At 32.4% G+C, this 15,797-nt stretch overlaps 2 protein-coding genes across 2 annotated transcripts; both read right to left on the bottom strand.

Annotated features, from left to right (window-relative positions):
• Window positions 1-12,625: 12,625 nt before the first annotated feature.
• Window positions 12,626-13,515, bottom strand: LOC137834391 (aluminum-activated malate transporter 8). The gene is made up of 2 exons (XM_068642448.2): window positions 13,379-13,515; window positions 12,626-13,089 (listed from the first exon to the last, which is right to left on the bottom strand). The coding sequence occupies exon 2, from the start codon at window positions 13,036-13,038 to the stop codon at window positions 12,691-12,693; it is 348 nt and encodes a 115-aa protein (XP_068498549.2). The 5' UTR covers window positions 13,039-13,089; window positions 13,379-13,515; the 3' UTR covers window positions 12,626-12,690.
• On the bottom strand, window positions 13,334-15,271 carry LOC150027608 (aluminum-activated malate transporter 2-like). Its single transcript, XM_090302950.1, has 5 exons — window positions 15,021-15,271; window positions 14,654-14,794; window positions 14,283-14,555; window positions 13,640-13,755; window positions 13,334-13,522 (listed from the first exon to the last, which is right to left on the bottom strand). Exons 1-5 carry the CDS (start codon window positions 15,214-15,216, stop codon window positions 13,334-13,336), a joined length of 915 nt encoding a protein of 304 aa, XP_090159076.1. The 5' UTR covers window positions 15,217-15,271.
• Window positions 15,272-15,797: the final 526 nt, after the last annotated feature.

Raw genomic sequence — 15,797 nt, 5'->3', positions numbered from 1 at the left:
CTATCGGAAGTTTGTTCAACATTATGCTTCTATAGTTGCTCCTCTCACCAACCTGCTAAAGATAGACTCATTTACTTGGTCTGAATAAGCACAACAATCATTTAAGCAGCTAAAGGATGTTATGACTAATACTCCCGTGTTTATGCTGCCTAACTGTTAGAATGCATGACTTTAAACTAGAGGGGGGGTGAATGGTTTAAAGATGGTTTTCACAAACTTTTAAGTTTAGAATGAAATTACTTTGAGAAAACTTGAATCAGAATTCAGTTTGCCAAAAACACAAAGCAAAAAGTACAACACCAGAAAAACAATCGGTTGTTTCGCAAAAACAATCGGTTGTTTATACTAGTTCACAAATATAAAACTGAATTTAAAGAGTTCAAAGGATAGAGAGATTGAACACACAGGTTTATATTGGTTCACTCTTAACCAAGAGCTACATCCAATCTTCCCAGAAACCACTGGGGAATCCACTAAGCAATCAACCCTAGATTACTTACAACACCACCAAAGAAGTGACCTTGATCCCCTCAAGACACACACTTCCTTTGGCTCAGCACAACACCACTAAGAATGTTGATCTTGACAACCTCAAGAACACACAACACTTCTCAGCTTCACACACAGAGTTTCTTCAAAGGTACAAAGGATTACACTTGTTACAGAAAAGATCTGAAATCAATACAAGATGAAAATCCTATATTATGCTCTCTCTTTGATCCAAGCAATCTCAAAGCAAACTTCAACTCTTTAAAAGCAAAATCAGTGAAAAACTCAAATATGTTTTTCTTTGATTAAATCTAAGTTGTTGTTTGTTACATAATCTGAACAAACTATTTATTGCATTTAAAGACTGGTCAAAGCATTTAAAACTGGAGCGTAATCATTTAATGCTCAGTCAAAGCACAAAACAATTTTCTGTTATGGTCCCCCCTAAACAAACAATCAGTTGAATGCTTGAATCGATTGGTTGTTTTGGTTTGACAACAAGTCAACCATCAAAAACAGTTTTCAACCTTTCTAAAAACACCTAAGTATAAAAGAATCGGTTGTTTCGACAAAACAACAGGTTGTTTTTCACTTAGTTTGAAAAACATTTTTCTTTTAAAAGGTTTGAGAATGCTTAAGCTTTGGATTCAATCAAGAGTGGATTTAACACATAAAATCTACCCCAGATCCTATCTAAAGACAGCTCAGCAACAACAAGCACATCCAGCCTTCCATCATCCTTCAAAGGGTTTGGATTCTTCAAAGCTTGAACACACTTGGTACAACTTCCAAGAGGAATTCATAATAGAAACAGATGCATTAGGGCAAGGGATGAGAGCATTTTTTATGTAGATTAACCATCCAATTTGTTACTTTAGTAAAAAATTATGCCCAAAGCTTCTTTCAGCTTCTACGTATGTCCGGGAGTTACATGCAATCACCGCAGTTGTCAAAAAATGGCGTACTTATCTTCTGGGCAGAAAATTCATCATTCATACGGATCAACGAAGTCTTCGGGAATTGATGATGCAAGTAGTGCAAACGCCTGAACAACAATATTATTTGTCCAAGTTGCTTGGATACACTTATGAAATTGTGTATAAACCAGGAGCAGCTAACAAGGTAGATGATGCCTTGAGCAAGATAGATGGGAGTTCATCACAAATGATGGGGTTGACTGTGCCACAATGTGATTTGATATCAAAGATACAAGAAACTTATAGTGCAGATCCAAAACTCAAACAGTTGTACCAAAAAGTGCTTGGTTGCCCAAAGAAACATCGAAGATTTAAAATTGTTAAAGGAATTATCCTTTATCATGACAAGATTTACATTCCTTGCAAATCCCCTCTTATACAAGTCCTTTTGGAGGAATTTCATGCCACACCAATGGCTGGTCATGCTAGAATACATAGAACTTATGGGTGATTGAGTGGCAATTTCTTTTGGAAAGGAATAAAAAAAGACGTGGTTGAATTTGGTAAAGGTTGTATCATATGTGAGCAAATAAAGTCACCTACACAGCTACCCTATGAGTTATTACAACCAATTTCTCCTCCAACTGCAGTCTGGGAAGATATATCCCTTGACTTTGTCACTTGGCTCCCTTCTTACCAAAATTACTCTATGATTCTAGTGGTTGTTGATATTTTTTCAAAGGCAGCTCATTTTGGCATGCTTCCAACAAACTTTTCAACTGTTAAGGTTGCCGAATTATTTGCTTCCATGGTGTGGAAATTACATGGCACGCCTAAAAGTATAATATCCGATAGGGACCCTGTCTTTATGAGTAATTTCTGGAGGGAACTCTTCCGGATAAGTGGCACAAAATTGAGATTGTCATCAGCTTATCATCTGCAAAGCGATGGACAAACAGAAGCAGTTAACAAAATGTTGGAGCAGCTTTTGAGAGCCTTCATCCATGTTGAAACGAAGCTGTGGGGAAAATATTTACACTGGGCAGAGTGGCACTACAACTCAGCCAAGCATTCCTCCACAGGGATTACCCCTTATGAGATTGTTTACAATTAGTCACCACCTTCACTGCCCCAATATGTCATAGGAACTAGTCACAATGAGGCTGTGAATGCGAATCTTACAAAGCGACAGGAGTTACTTGATAAGTTGCGTTCCAAATTACTCAAAGCACAATTTGTTATGAAGTATTATGCTGATAAGAAGAGATTGCCTCACCCCTTTAAAGTGGGTGATCAAGTTCTAGTTAAGTTGCGACCATACCGATAGGTGACTGCAAGAAAATATCAATTCTCAAAGTTGGCCCAACGATTTTATGGTCCTTTTCGCATTGTCAAACAAATTGGGGAAGTGGACTTTGAATTGGAATTACCTCCAAGAGTTCAAATCCATCCTGTTTTTAATTTTTCAAAGCTGAAACTATTCCATAATCAGGATGTGACACCTCAATTGGAACTCCCTTCAACAGTTTTCAATAATCAACCTAAAGTGCAACCCCTTGTTGTACTTGATTGGTAAGTTTCTGCAAATTCTGATGCAGTAGAAGCATTAGTTCAATGACAAGGTTTGTACCCTAAAGATGCCACTTGGGAAAACCCTGACTCCTTACTTAAGGATTATCTAACATTGCACCTTGAGGACAATGTGTTTGTTGAAGAGGAAGGGGATGATATGGCCTAAAAGAAGGCAACTAAAGATCATGATGAAACATCAATGAGCAGCCCAATAGCAAAGAGCAGGCCCAAAAGACAAAGCACCAAGCTTAAGTATTTTGATGATTATGATTTGAAAGGCAAAATAAAGTAATGGTTGAGAATCTGAATTGGAACAAAGGGCAGAGTAATATTTTCCCAAATTGTTAGGATTCCATAGATTGGTTTTTCTATTGAGGCATATCTCTTTTTTTTTCTTTGTTTTGATGAGTGGTAGTTGTTGTTTTGTTTTGGTTATATGTATGAAAACTTTGACAGTAATGATAAGAGAGAATAATCCAGTATTTCATTATCTTTTGGAGGAAGCCTAACCTGTAAAATAGGCATTGCATCAAACGAAAACCTTACTACTTGTAACATGTATTACTTTTTATACATACTCGCAAAATTGCATGACATGAATGTTCAGAAAAACAAGTACAACATGTTCTTGGACAGATTTCACAACATTACAGGACTAATGCATATAGACATAATTTAGCATCAGTCTGGCTTTTTAGACTGAAAAAACTATATATGAATGCTGAAGATGAAAGAAACATCTCTAGATAATGTGTTAATCTATCCAATTGCAATGCCATGGTAGATTTTACAGATTCTAAAATGTTCATATTCATTGCATACTGTTAGAATGTATGAGATACTTAGTGATTTGAGTAACTGTACTGATTGCATGGTTGAATGTTTCTGGTTGTGGATATAATAGATCTATACCGTGGGTAAGTTGGGGGAACATTTGTAAACCCCTTGAAAAAGGTGGTCTTGGAATCAAGGATATCAGGAAGTTTAACTATGCTTTAATGGCGAAATGGAAGTGGAGGTTGATGAGTGACGAGAAAGGGAAATGGAAAGATATTCTGGAGTCCAAATACTCAGCGACATCTGGTAATGGGGAAGGCTGGTTCCAACAAGTTGTTACATGGAATGTCAGATCCGGGGACTTGGTACGCTTTTGGGAGGATTCGTGGGTTAATAACAAAAGTCAAGGAGTTATATCCTAGATTATTCTCTATCTCTCTCAATCAAGGGATGAAGGTGGGTGAGGATTCTGGGACAGTTATGGGTGGCATTGGCACTTAAATTGGAGAAGGGAGAGATTCCATTGGGAATCCATTATGGAGGATGAATTATCAGAAGTGTTATCTAGGGGTGTTATGCACAAGGATTCTAAGGATTTTATTTCTTGGAATGGCGATCCAAAAGGTTTTTCTTCGGTAAAATCCGCATATAGCCTTTTAGCTAACCAAGGAACCGGACCAAGTAATGACGTTTTTAGGATGTTATGGAAGACCAAAGCTTTCCCAAAAGCTCTAATAACAGCTTGGAGAATCCTTATGGACAAAATCCCAACTCGTCAGAATCTTGTGGTACGAGGGATTAATTCTCCTCTGTGCGTTTTATGTAACCAGTCAGTAGAAACTACCCAGCATCTGTTCTTGGATTGTACTTTGCTTATCGTGTCTGGACACTATGCTCTACATGGATAGGTGTTCTGGGTGCATACAATAAGGATATATGCAACCATTTTCTGAATTTTCATCTTTCTAATATGTCCAAAAAGCAGAACCAGGTCTGGAAGGGAGTGTGGGTGGCCATTCTACGCTGCATATGGGAGCACAGGAACAATGTGATCTTCAGACAAAGGGTCCCTGACCATGAGGAAGCCTTTCAAGCAACTCAACTTATGTCCTGGCTTTGGCTGAAACATAGGGAAGGGTCATTTTCCTATGCTTTTTCTGATTGGATCTTAAATCCAATACAATGCATTTTGTGTGTACACTGATTATCCATGGCAGAACAGGTGGTTTTCGAAGGTCTGTTCACGCCAAAACTAAACCAAGCAGGGTCTTCATGCAGGTTTTTGATAGAGAGACGCCAAAATTGAATTGGGTTCGTTGGTGACGTCAGGTGTCCTATTTGGGCTTCGCTGCTGCAAGTACGGTGCTATCACTGGGACGGGCAGGGGAACCTGGTCAGGTTGCTCTCTATTATCAGTTTCGGTTGGCTGGATACACTAATTTTATGTGGATTCCGAGTCATGCTGGAGATAACCAAGAAATGGGGCTGGTTGGACCCCTAATTATCTTGAAATCTTGTGCTGGTTTGGTTCTGTTTAGCAGGTGTCTTTGGGGGATATAAACGCTGCTTTGGTCTTCACGAGTTGAGTCTGTCTTAGGTAACAGGCCTTATGTTGGAGTTAGACTTTTTTCTGGGAGTTGTTAGCGGTTGGAGGAGGTAAGAAATAGGGTATGCTTGGTTAGGAAGTTTTATGAACGAGAAGACTTAAGTTTAATTGGCACTGTTGGAGCCCCTGTTCGGGCAGTGTTACTTTGACACCGAACCAACCAAGGCAATTGTCGTAGGTGGAAAGTTTTTTAAAATAGTAGGCTCGGTGCTGTTAGAGTGGTGGGAGTGTGCTGGTAAGTAGGGGTATGGTTCCTAATACTAGTGCAGTTTTTATATGGTGTTGTCTTGAAGGATAGGATCAACTTTCTGTACTCTTGAGCAGATATGGATGGTGCATGGGAAGGATGGAATGTACAAGTTGTATGTACAGCTTTTCACGTGAGCTGGTTTTGTTTTTCAGGGGCCAATTTTTTTTATGCTTTGCAAAGGAAATGGACCCTGGCTCACGTTTATTGTTATGAGCCCAAGCTTTGATGAAAAGATTAGGCATGCAACATCTCTATTTTTATTTTCCTGTTTTAATTGTTTTTAGACTTACTGTTGTTGATTCTGTATAAGGGTTGGGACACCCCTAAAGTGTCCTCTTTAATTTATTTAATTCTTTGCTGATAAAAAAAAAAAAGAATGCACTCTAGCGTATATCTCTGTCCAAACAAAAATTGGTGTATGAGATGAGTGTCTTTCATATGGAGATTATAGTTTTGGTTTATTTAGACAAGTTTCTTTACAAGGACTTCTAAGATAAGGAAAATAAGAATATATATATATATATATATATATATATATATATATATATTTATAACTTCAAATTAATTTAAACATAAATTACTTTGTAGAAGTTCTTTAAATGACTTTTTTAAATATTTACCTTTTAATTTTGGTATGAATAATTTTAACTTATAAAGTAACTTCTTTTTATTTTGTTTTTTAAATTCTTACAAAAAAAAATTTGTTCGAGAGCCAACTTTAATAGCGTACAGCATTTACTACTTTCATGTTTTTTTTACTATAAACATCGTAGGGCCAAATTATCATTGGTATGATGTACAGAATTGATATTTTACATCTAATTCTCAGGTTATGCATGTTACTTTTCCAGATCAGATTATGCCTCCAAGTGTGTTAGTATTTTGTTTATTTTTTTAATATCATATTATACATCTCTATGAAACCTTAAGTTCGTAATTAGGTTGGTAACTTAAATTTAAGTTTTATCAATTATATATTACTACTGCTGTGTCTATTTGCAGAAGAGGGAGGGAGGGATGTTTTTTTTTTTTTTTTTATTTGTTTCAATAGTTTTGAGAGTGGGAGAGTGGGTGGGGAAGAGGGTCAGAGTTTATTTTCAATCTTCACACAAATAAATAAATTTGTGTTTATTCCATGTAATAATGAATTGAGAAGAAAAAATAAATATAAAAAAAAAACAACAACAATAAAAATAAAAACAAAAACAAAAACAGAAATAAATAAGAATGAAAGAAAAAATAATAATAACTAAAAACAAAAAAATATAAAATAAATACAAAATAAAATAAGATAAAGAGAAAAGATATAAAAAAATAAAAATAAATCTAATTAATACTAATTGACTTTAGTTTTTTTTTTATAAATATTTCTTGTATTTTTTATTTAAAATTAACATTATTACATCATTAACAATAATAAAAATAAATACTAATTTATGATACAGATTCAATTTTTATGTTGTTGTAGGATTTAAGTTTTTATTTTCTTCATTCTTACCATAAAAAATAATTTTAAACTAAACAATTTTAATTTATTATTTTTTTATTTTTATTTTGTAAAAACTCATTTCTTTATTCATTAATTATATTTCCAACTACTTTAAACATTAAAAATATTTATTTCTTTTACAATCAATTCATTTATTTATTTAATGCATTCAAAATTAAAATTTTCATTTTTTTAATTTATTTTTAAAACCGTGCTAGATAGGAAAATAAAAACAAAAGGATGTTAGATAGAGAAATAAAAACCAAAAGATACTAGATGGAGAAATAAAAGTGAAAATAGTGTTATCTCAGAAAAACTTCACATCACGACTTCTATCTTTTTTTTAAGTTTTGTAAAATGAAAATAGACACTACAAAAAAAAACTATTTTTAACGGGGGTTATATTTGGCACTACCGGCGGTTTTAACCCCCGTTAAGTGCGTTACCCGCGGTTTGCTTTTCCCCTGGTAGATCCAGCGTCGCGATTCTCGACGGTTTGAAAATCCCTGTTATTCCCGACGGTTTGAAAATCCCTGTTATTCCCGGCGATTTGAGAACCCCCGCTATTCCCGGCGGTTTGAAAACCCCCGCTATTCCCGGCGGTTTGAAAACCCCCATTACTTATAGGAGGTGCATATATAAAGAAGTAGGCGACAAATAGTAAAAATAGTAAACCAAAATATTCCAACGATTTTTCTCTATAAGCCATGTTAAATAAACCAATTTAAATAAATCTGTTAATATCATTATAATAAGGAAGAAAAATGTAATACTTATCCTATTATTTAGATAATATTTACTGTAGAGATTATTTAATGGGTTAATTTTTAAATTTTCATTTAATAATAATAATAATAGTGCAAAAAAGAAAGTAATAAAAGATTTTAAATATATATTCCTAACATTTTAAATATCTACACTGTAACTGTAACTCACACCCATTTCGTATAATTACATAAACAATCACGTTTTACAAAAATACACTTTCCCAAATGCTCCGACTTTTCCAAATCCTACGTCTCCTAGTTCTCTGTCAGGATCAAAGAAGTTTGTGGCCTCTTCAAGTTCACTATAGGTGAAGAAGTGGACTATGTGGGATTCCTTTAGAATTACGTAGTACAAATGATGGTACTGCATGAGATAATTCTTCTTCTTTTGACGACCATAATAGATGAAAAACCCAAGCCCAACTGCAATTGCACTCATCACAGCACCACCAACGCTAGCAAAATCATTCAGATTTTTAAAAAAAGGGGTTTTATTATCTCACATTAGAGAAAGGGGTTTTAGTTTTACATCATTAAAATTCAAAATTTAAATCATCATAAAACAGTTAAAAATGAAAGTTTCAGATATAGGTTATGTAAAAAAGAGTAAATTTTTTAATGATGCGTGAATGGCGTGTACAGGAAAAGATTGGCCAATCATGATTATGATTGGCATGTGGAAGAACCATTAATTATGATTATCGAAATAAAATAATAAAGGAGAGAAAAGGAATGGCACTACATCAAATGAAACACATACAATAGAACAAGCACATCATACAGAGAAATTCAATGAACCAGATCAAGAATAGAGAAACAGGATGGATCATAGAAGAAATGTCATAAAAAAGGGATTTTATTTATGGCAAAGGAGGCTGAGGAAGTGATGATGAGAAATGTGCAGAGTATGTTCAATTCATTAGTATCACAAAAATTAAAACTCCAGAAACAAAAGAGAGGAACAAAATGGAATTAAAAATCATAACTCCAGGATCTATATAAAAAACTAAACAAAGGAGAGGAACAATTCCACGGCTGAAATAAAAAAGTAATTAAAACAATTAAAATAGAAAAGAGGAGCACGCGACAGCACAATAAGAAAATTGAAGATTACAGAGAGAGGAGGTGCAGAACCACGGTAGCAGAAGAATGGAGAGGGATAGCGGCGAGCGCGGCGGCGACTGCTATGGCAAGCGGTGCGCGATCTTGAACAACGGCGCAACAATGTCAAATGCGAGCAGGAAGAACAGAAGCGGCGCTACTGACAGCGAGGAGAACAATAGGCGCGCGCGGCGGAGACGCAAGCGGCGCGATTTCAGTGATTGAAGTTCGATTTGGGGCTTATTCTTAGGGTTAAGTGAACGTGATTTAATGATGTAAATTTTGAATTTTAATGATGTAAAACTGAAACGAAACCAGCACCATGCCTAACCAAATTCACTGGCTACAACATCAGAGGACTCTTATCGAAAACCCTAGCATTCTCGTCATGTCTCTTTGCACTCTTCCTGGCATGCAACACCGCCATTCTCTTCTTCCCAATACCGATTCAGCAACGCTTTCCCATAGCGGAAGCCGAACCAGAAAGGTTGGAGCAGCGAAGCTGAGCTAGAGTCCCCTGCCTCATGCCTCAGCTACTTGTTCCCGGAGCTTCGTGACTGGCTCATCCCCTTAACCCTTCGAGTACTCAATAACTGAATTTTGAAAATAATGTTGAGTTGGAAGGAAATTAGTATATAGCGTTTTGATTAGAGCATAAGTAGGAAGGACGAGAAAGTAAAGTAAGGAAGGAGAAAGGAACAAGATTAAAATACTTTAATTCATAAAAAATAAATCATTGATGTTTACCGGAGGTTTAAAAAACCTCTACTAAGTGTGTCATAGTAGAGGTTATAGTAACCTCCACTAATAAACCTCTGGTAAAATTAAAGTTTTTTGTTGTGAGAATGGATAAATTTGTTTTGTAGTTTTTTTAGATATTGTTAAATGATTATCCTTTTCAAGTCTAATTCAAATTTGGTTAATAAATTAAGTTGTTTAAATTAAATTAAATTTGATAAAATGAAAAAAAATAAGAAATTTTAAAAAGTTTTCTTCAACTAAAACAAATACAAAATATAATTTAATATAAATAAGGATGTTAAGCAAAACTTAAAAAAAAAAAATTGTAAGTATTCTCACAAATTGGTTTTCTTATTTATTGTATAAATCTTTGTTATGGTTTATGTTCTCGTCAAATTGGAGTTTAGAATCATCCTTTAATCCTTTTATAATTGTAGTTTTTGAATGTTTGGAGTCAGAATAAGATGAGAGAATTCCACTGAGAATTTTCTCCGACGATAAGTTAATAAAAACCTTTCTTTTGAGGATTTTCTCCTTTTTATAACATCTTCTGATCATCCTTTTTTCGAGAAATTATATAATAATATATTCATATAACAACTAGAAATTAAATTATGATCATCTTTTTTTTAGAAATTATATAATAATATATTCATATAACAATTAGAAATTAAATTATAAAGATAGAGACGTTTATAGATGATAACTAAAAATATAAAATTATATGTTCATTGAAACTCTACCAAATCAAATTATTCTTTATCGATTGGACATTCAAACAATGTGATCAAACTTCTAACCAATCACACTAGAAGAATACAGTTTATATCGTAAGTTTTTAGATTAGGAAGTTTGATTTTAATGAATACAACACAATAGTTTATATATTACTTATCTAATCATGAGTGTTTGAAATTGAACTGCATGCATTCCTCCAACCAATTAGGGGACTATCACATTTAAATAACTAAATGCATTACCAATTTGTTTTGCATTATCGTTTGACATCATTATTATCTATATTAAATGATATTTTGTCTTTCTTTTAGTTGAACAATATCCTTCTTAACTCTTTCTTTATGATCTTAAATTCCATATTTAATTAAAATATTTTAATTTATTAACCAAATTTAAATTGGATAAAAATTTATCTCTTCCAAAATATATTTTGCAATAAAATATTTAAATTTTTATTAGAATAAATTATCCTAAAAGAATTCCTCATTGACCACATTTTATGATTAAAAAAATGGTTGTATAAAATTTGTAGAAAAGAAGAACTACTCACTGTCTTGTTTGAGGCAACATCTATTAAAAATTATGAAAAGAGGAGTTATTTGTCGTGTGTTTGAGCAATTACGCATTTACTCCCATAATATACGTGAATATTAAACAAAACAATACGCATGCATTTATTTGAAAATTGCATAGGCTTTTGATCATAATCAATTAACTCCAACTTTTTCTCTTTAATTAAAAATTTCAAACACAAATTTATAAATAAATATATAAACCTTTATATATAAATATTCATTTTTATTTTAAGTAAAATTATATTAACCTTCTAAATTTGATCATAGTATATTATAAAATCAATTAATTATACAATTAAATATTTTTATATTTCAATCACATCAATTATATTATCTACGATTTTCAATTCATTTTCACTCATTTTCAAACAAACTTATTTTTCGCTCTCTTTTTCTTCCCTTTCCAATCTCAACCTCTACAAACACAACATAAATTCATCATCATACACGCCTACAAGATAAGAACAACAATGACAAATAAAATAAAAAATCAAATATGAGACAAACTTTCATAATTTGTTTCCATTTTCGTTTCACACCATTATTACTATATTAAATAATATTTTGTTTTTTCTTTTAGTTGAATAATATCCTTAACTCTTTTTTTTATGATCTCAAATTCCATATTTAATTAAAAGATTTTAATTTATTAACTAAATTTAAATTGGATAAAAATAAATAAATTATCTGTATCCAGACACTACAAGAAAATCACTACATAAAAATTAATTTTAGAGAAAAAAAATAATTAATTATTATATTAACTAAATTAGAGACCATTTTAGATACTAAAAGAAATTTTGGTTTCTAAATTAGTTTATATTATTGTTAAGTAGTTTCTAAATTGGTATCTAATTAGCTATTAATGTTTTAATTACCAATTATTTAGATTCTAAATTTGATAAAAAAAACCTAAGTAACTAAATAGATACTAATTTATAAATTATTTAACAATAATAGAAACTAATTTAGAAACTAAAAAAATTTTTAGTCTCTAAAATGGTTTCTAATTTAGTCAAGTAACTAATTATTTTTGGTCTCTAAAATTGGTTTTTATTTAATAATTTTCTTATAGTGATAGCCTTAAAAATGATTAAAGCACTAAGAAAAATACTAAACAAGACCCTAAATCTTAATTTGTATTTCTTAATCAATTTGTATGGATTAAAATTATCTTGTTAAGAAGAAAACATTTTATAGCTTCTCCTAACAAGTTAGCTAAAGAAAAATAATTGTTATTTATTTATTAAGATATTAGGTAAGGCATCATTTGTATTTTTAACAATATAACTAATATTATCTCATGTTTTTTTATATGGAGACAAATATTAAGATGTGAATTCAAATGACAAACTTTTTTCTTCTATGACTAACAAATTTCCACGAAAAATCTCAAAATAAACTTGGAAGCTATAAAGTCATTCACTTAATTATATGATAGTCGAACATCTTTAAATAAGATTGCAAATAAGTGTGATAACATCAAACCACCTGAAGAAAAATCAATATAAATATATGATTGAAATATTTTGATTGATCTGGATAAATATATATGTAGATTATCTTAATGAATATATAATATTAAAAAACCTAATAAGTAAATAATATACACCAGCACATTTGACCAATTTCGTTATTAGTCTTTCTTCTTAATTATTGTGACGATGGTCATTCAGCAATGGAGATGACATGAACCGAACCATCATTATCAGAAATAGGTTGCACTGTTCCTCGATGGAGTAGCTCAGACGGCACAAAATTTGCAAGGTTTGCTAGTTCATCAACAGCTTCACAAATTTTCTCAACACAAAAAACTAAATCAATTAGAAGTGATGCCACTGTAGCCACTGGTATTATCTCCAGATGATCAGCTCCTTCCCACGGATTTGTTCTTAGAACGGATTTAAGAGACTCAGCAGCATTTTTAGCATTCGCCACATGTGGATTTGGCATTGGTGACTTAGCCATGTTTTTAAGTATCACTGATGATTCCTTAAGAGCCTTCACAGATTCCATTATGATGTTTGTGCATGGCTCTTCAATCCTGCTTCGAAATTCATATGGGGTCTGAAGGGAAAAACACAAAAAACAGTGTTATTAAATGATCTTAAATTACTAATTATATCCCAACTAATTAATCTTTACATGATATATAAATAAGTATTATTAAAAATTAAACACATTGACACTTGTGACCTAAGACCTAATAATGTATTTGAAAGTCATCACTTTATCTGCATAATAGCAGTAAGTTATTTTTCATCTCTTTGTGGTTTCAAATTATTGAGTGTAGTTTGAATGCATGGAAAAGCTATGAAAGGAAATCCACAGGATTTTCAAAAGAAATATGAAATACCGTATCAGAGCGGAGGAGGAAGACACTGAGAGCTTTAATTTTGTAAGCACACAACCGAATTTGGTTTCCAATCTTCAAGTATTGGTTCCATGGATGGCGAAATCTGAACCTGCCATGACAAGGTTCCCATCTTGCCAAAACAGCCTATGCATGCCAAAACAAATTAAACATAGCAGATTAACTGATGAGTATATATTGTTGGGGTGATATTAATTTTCTGCATAAAAAATATGAGAAATCATGAACTGTTTTGCTGTTTACCATGGTTTCTTCACTAGTTTTTGAGGAGAGGATACTTTCATATCTGTGGAGAAATGGCTTATCATTCTCAGCTTCTGCTGTATTCTCCAAATTGTTGAAGTATTCATCTCTAAATCCTGCAGATTGCCGCTTTTTCGTTAGCTTTAAATTTCCACAGTAATTTACTTTCATGGCAAAAGATTCATAGTTTTCTTAAAATTCATACATGGTTTTATCGTTCTTCTTTTTAATCAGTGTAATATTATTAAATGGACAAGATATTTAAATCAATCCTCGAAAATCAGTGAATATATGAGTAATATAAAATGGTAAAAAATGTCTTTATTTATATAATTTGACATTATTAAGACTTTTTGAATTTTACCAATTCAACAAGTCAAAGTAGGTTTCTGATAAATTCTATTTGTGCATCTTTTTCTTTGAATATTTTCTAGAATTAAGAATCAAATATAAGATCACATATGAAATCAAATGAGTAATAATGTGATAAAAAAACACTTATACTTGTTAACACTTTGTACATTTTAAATGCCTTTTTCAAAATTAGAGTACATGAAGGACATTTTTCAAGATTTAGGTATGAAAATGAATATGAAAAATATTATTAGGTTTGATTGTACCGAAAATGAAACCAGATTATTACCTTCTAAGAACTCTGCGAGCTTTACAACATTGGAAGCAATTTGATTGTGAAGATCCTGGCCAATCCAAACGGGGAATATGCAAATACACACCGTAATAGCTATACAACTCCCAATTATGATCGTTAATAACCTCTCTTGAGCAACTTCTAACAAATCATTCTCACTATTCTCAGAAAGAGATACCAAACAAAAGGTCAATATAAAAATAATCATCCCATAATCATATCTCGCCTTCAGTCGCGGGGAAAATCTCATAAACGTCACCGTTCCAGCTGTCAAATTCAACACTTTCTAAATTAATTAACTTCGTCTCATTCTAAATAACTCTCCATTAAGTATCAGTAAATTAGTTAATTAACAATATAATTACCTACGAAAAATACAGTGACCGAAGTCAACACGAGCTTTCCTTTATCTCCAGAATAACTTGCTATTTTACGGAGTGCAACAGCAAGAGCACCAGCAGACCCCGTCGCCAACACCCTGTTGAAACCTTTTCCTAGTGTTGCACCTAAAGATGTTACAGAAGAATGCATTATATCTAACATTGTTAACTAAAGAAAGAGTTAAATATATTTTCTGTTTCAATACTATAACACGAAATTTGTTCTTGTTTCAGTACTATAAAAAAGACTTATTCCAATCATGTGCATACTATAATCACTTGATGATATAAAGTTACAATGAAAAACATATTAAACCTGGAAGTTAATCCTAATTAAAAGAGTGTTACTCACCCACAGAAAACTCCAGGACAAGAACGACGGTGAGAACGGCCCACATTATGTTGTCACCAAAAGCATAAAAGGAGGGACGAAAATATTGCAGAATGGAGATTAATACCAGAGCAAATCCGAACTTAAAGGAGTGAATTATCCTTCTGGGGTCATCTTTTCCAAGTTTTACCACCATCTTTGTGAAGTTAACTAACATGGTTCGTGGTTTCTCGGCTAGGGTTCTCCATGCATGAGTGCACCCTGGGTTCTCCATTTTTCTTGTTCTCTTAATGAGCTACGCACGCTTGGTGTGTATATATATGTGTGTGTATGAGTGTGAACAGACAGGTTTTATTTTCTGGAAAAGTATGTGGAAACAAGACAGTCGTGTTTCATAAAGATAGCGTAGTTGTATAGTTGAACTGTGAAAGAGAAACATACACGTGATACGCGTATGAATCAATTGATGCATGTCATTGATATGAAAATTTACTATATTATCTGTCATTATTATTGTTTTAATTCAAAGGGAAAGAGGGTGAAAGAGTTAAGAGACAGATAATAACGTTAAATTTTAGAAAAGGTTACGATTTTTTTATTCGATAATTAAATCGTGCCTATTTTTAAATCGAAAAACTCATTTTTTTAAATATTAAAACTGTTTTTTTTTTTACTAGTCACGTTTTTTTAATTAGAATAAGGTGTAGATGTAGGGGAATATTAAGGTGAACATACTGTGAATATCTCTCAAAATTGATAGCTTAAAAAACAATTTTTTTAATTTTTAAAATAATTTTT

This window comes from Phaseolus vulgaris, chromosome 5 (assembly GCF_051622355.1).
Source record: "Phaseolus vulgaris cultivar YP4 chromosome 5, ASM5162235v1, whole genome shotgun sequence".
NCBI classification, from domain to species: Eukaryota; Viridiplantae; Streptophyta; class Magnoliopsida; order Fabales; family Fabaceae; genus Phaseolus; species Phaseolus vulgaris.
This window is presented reverse-complemented; position numbering and strand designations above follow the sequence as displayed.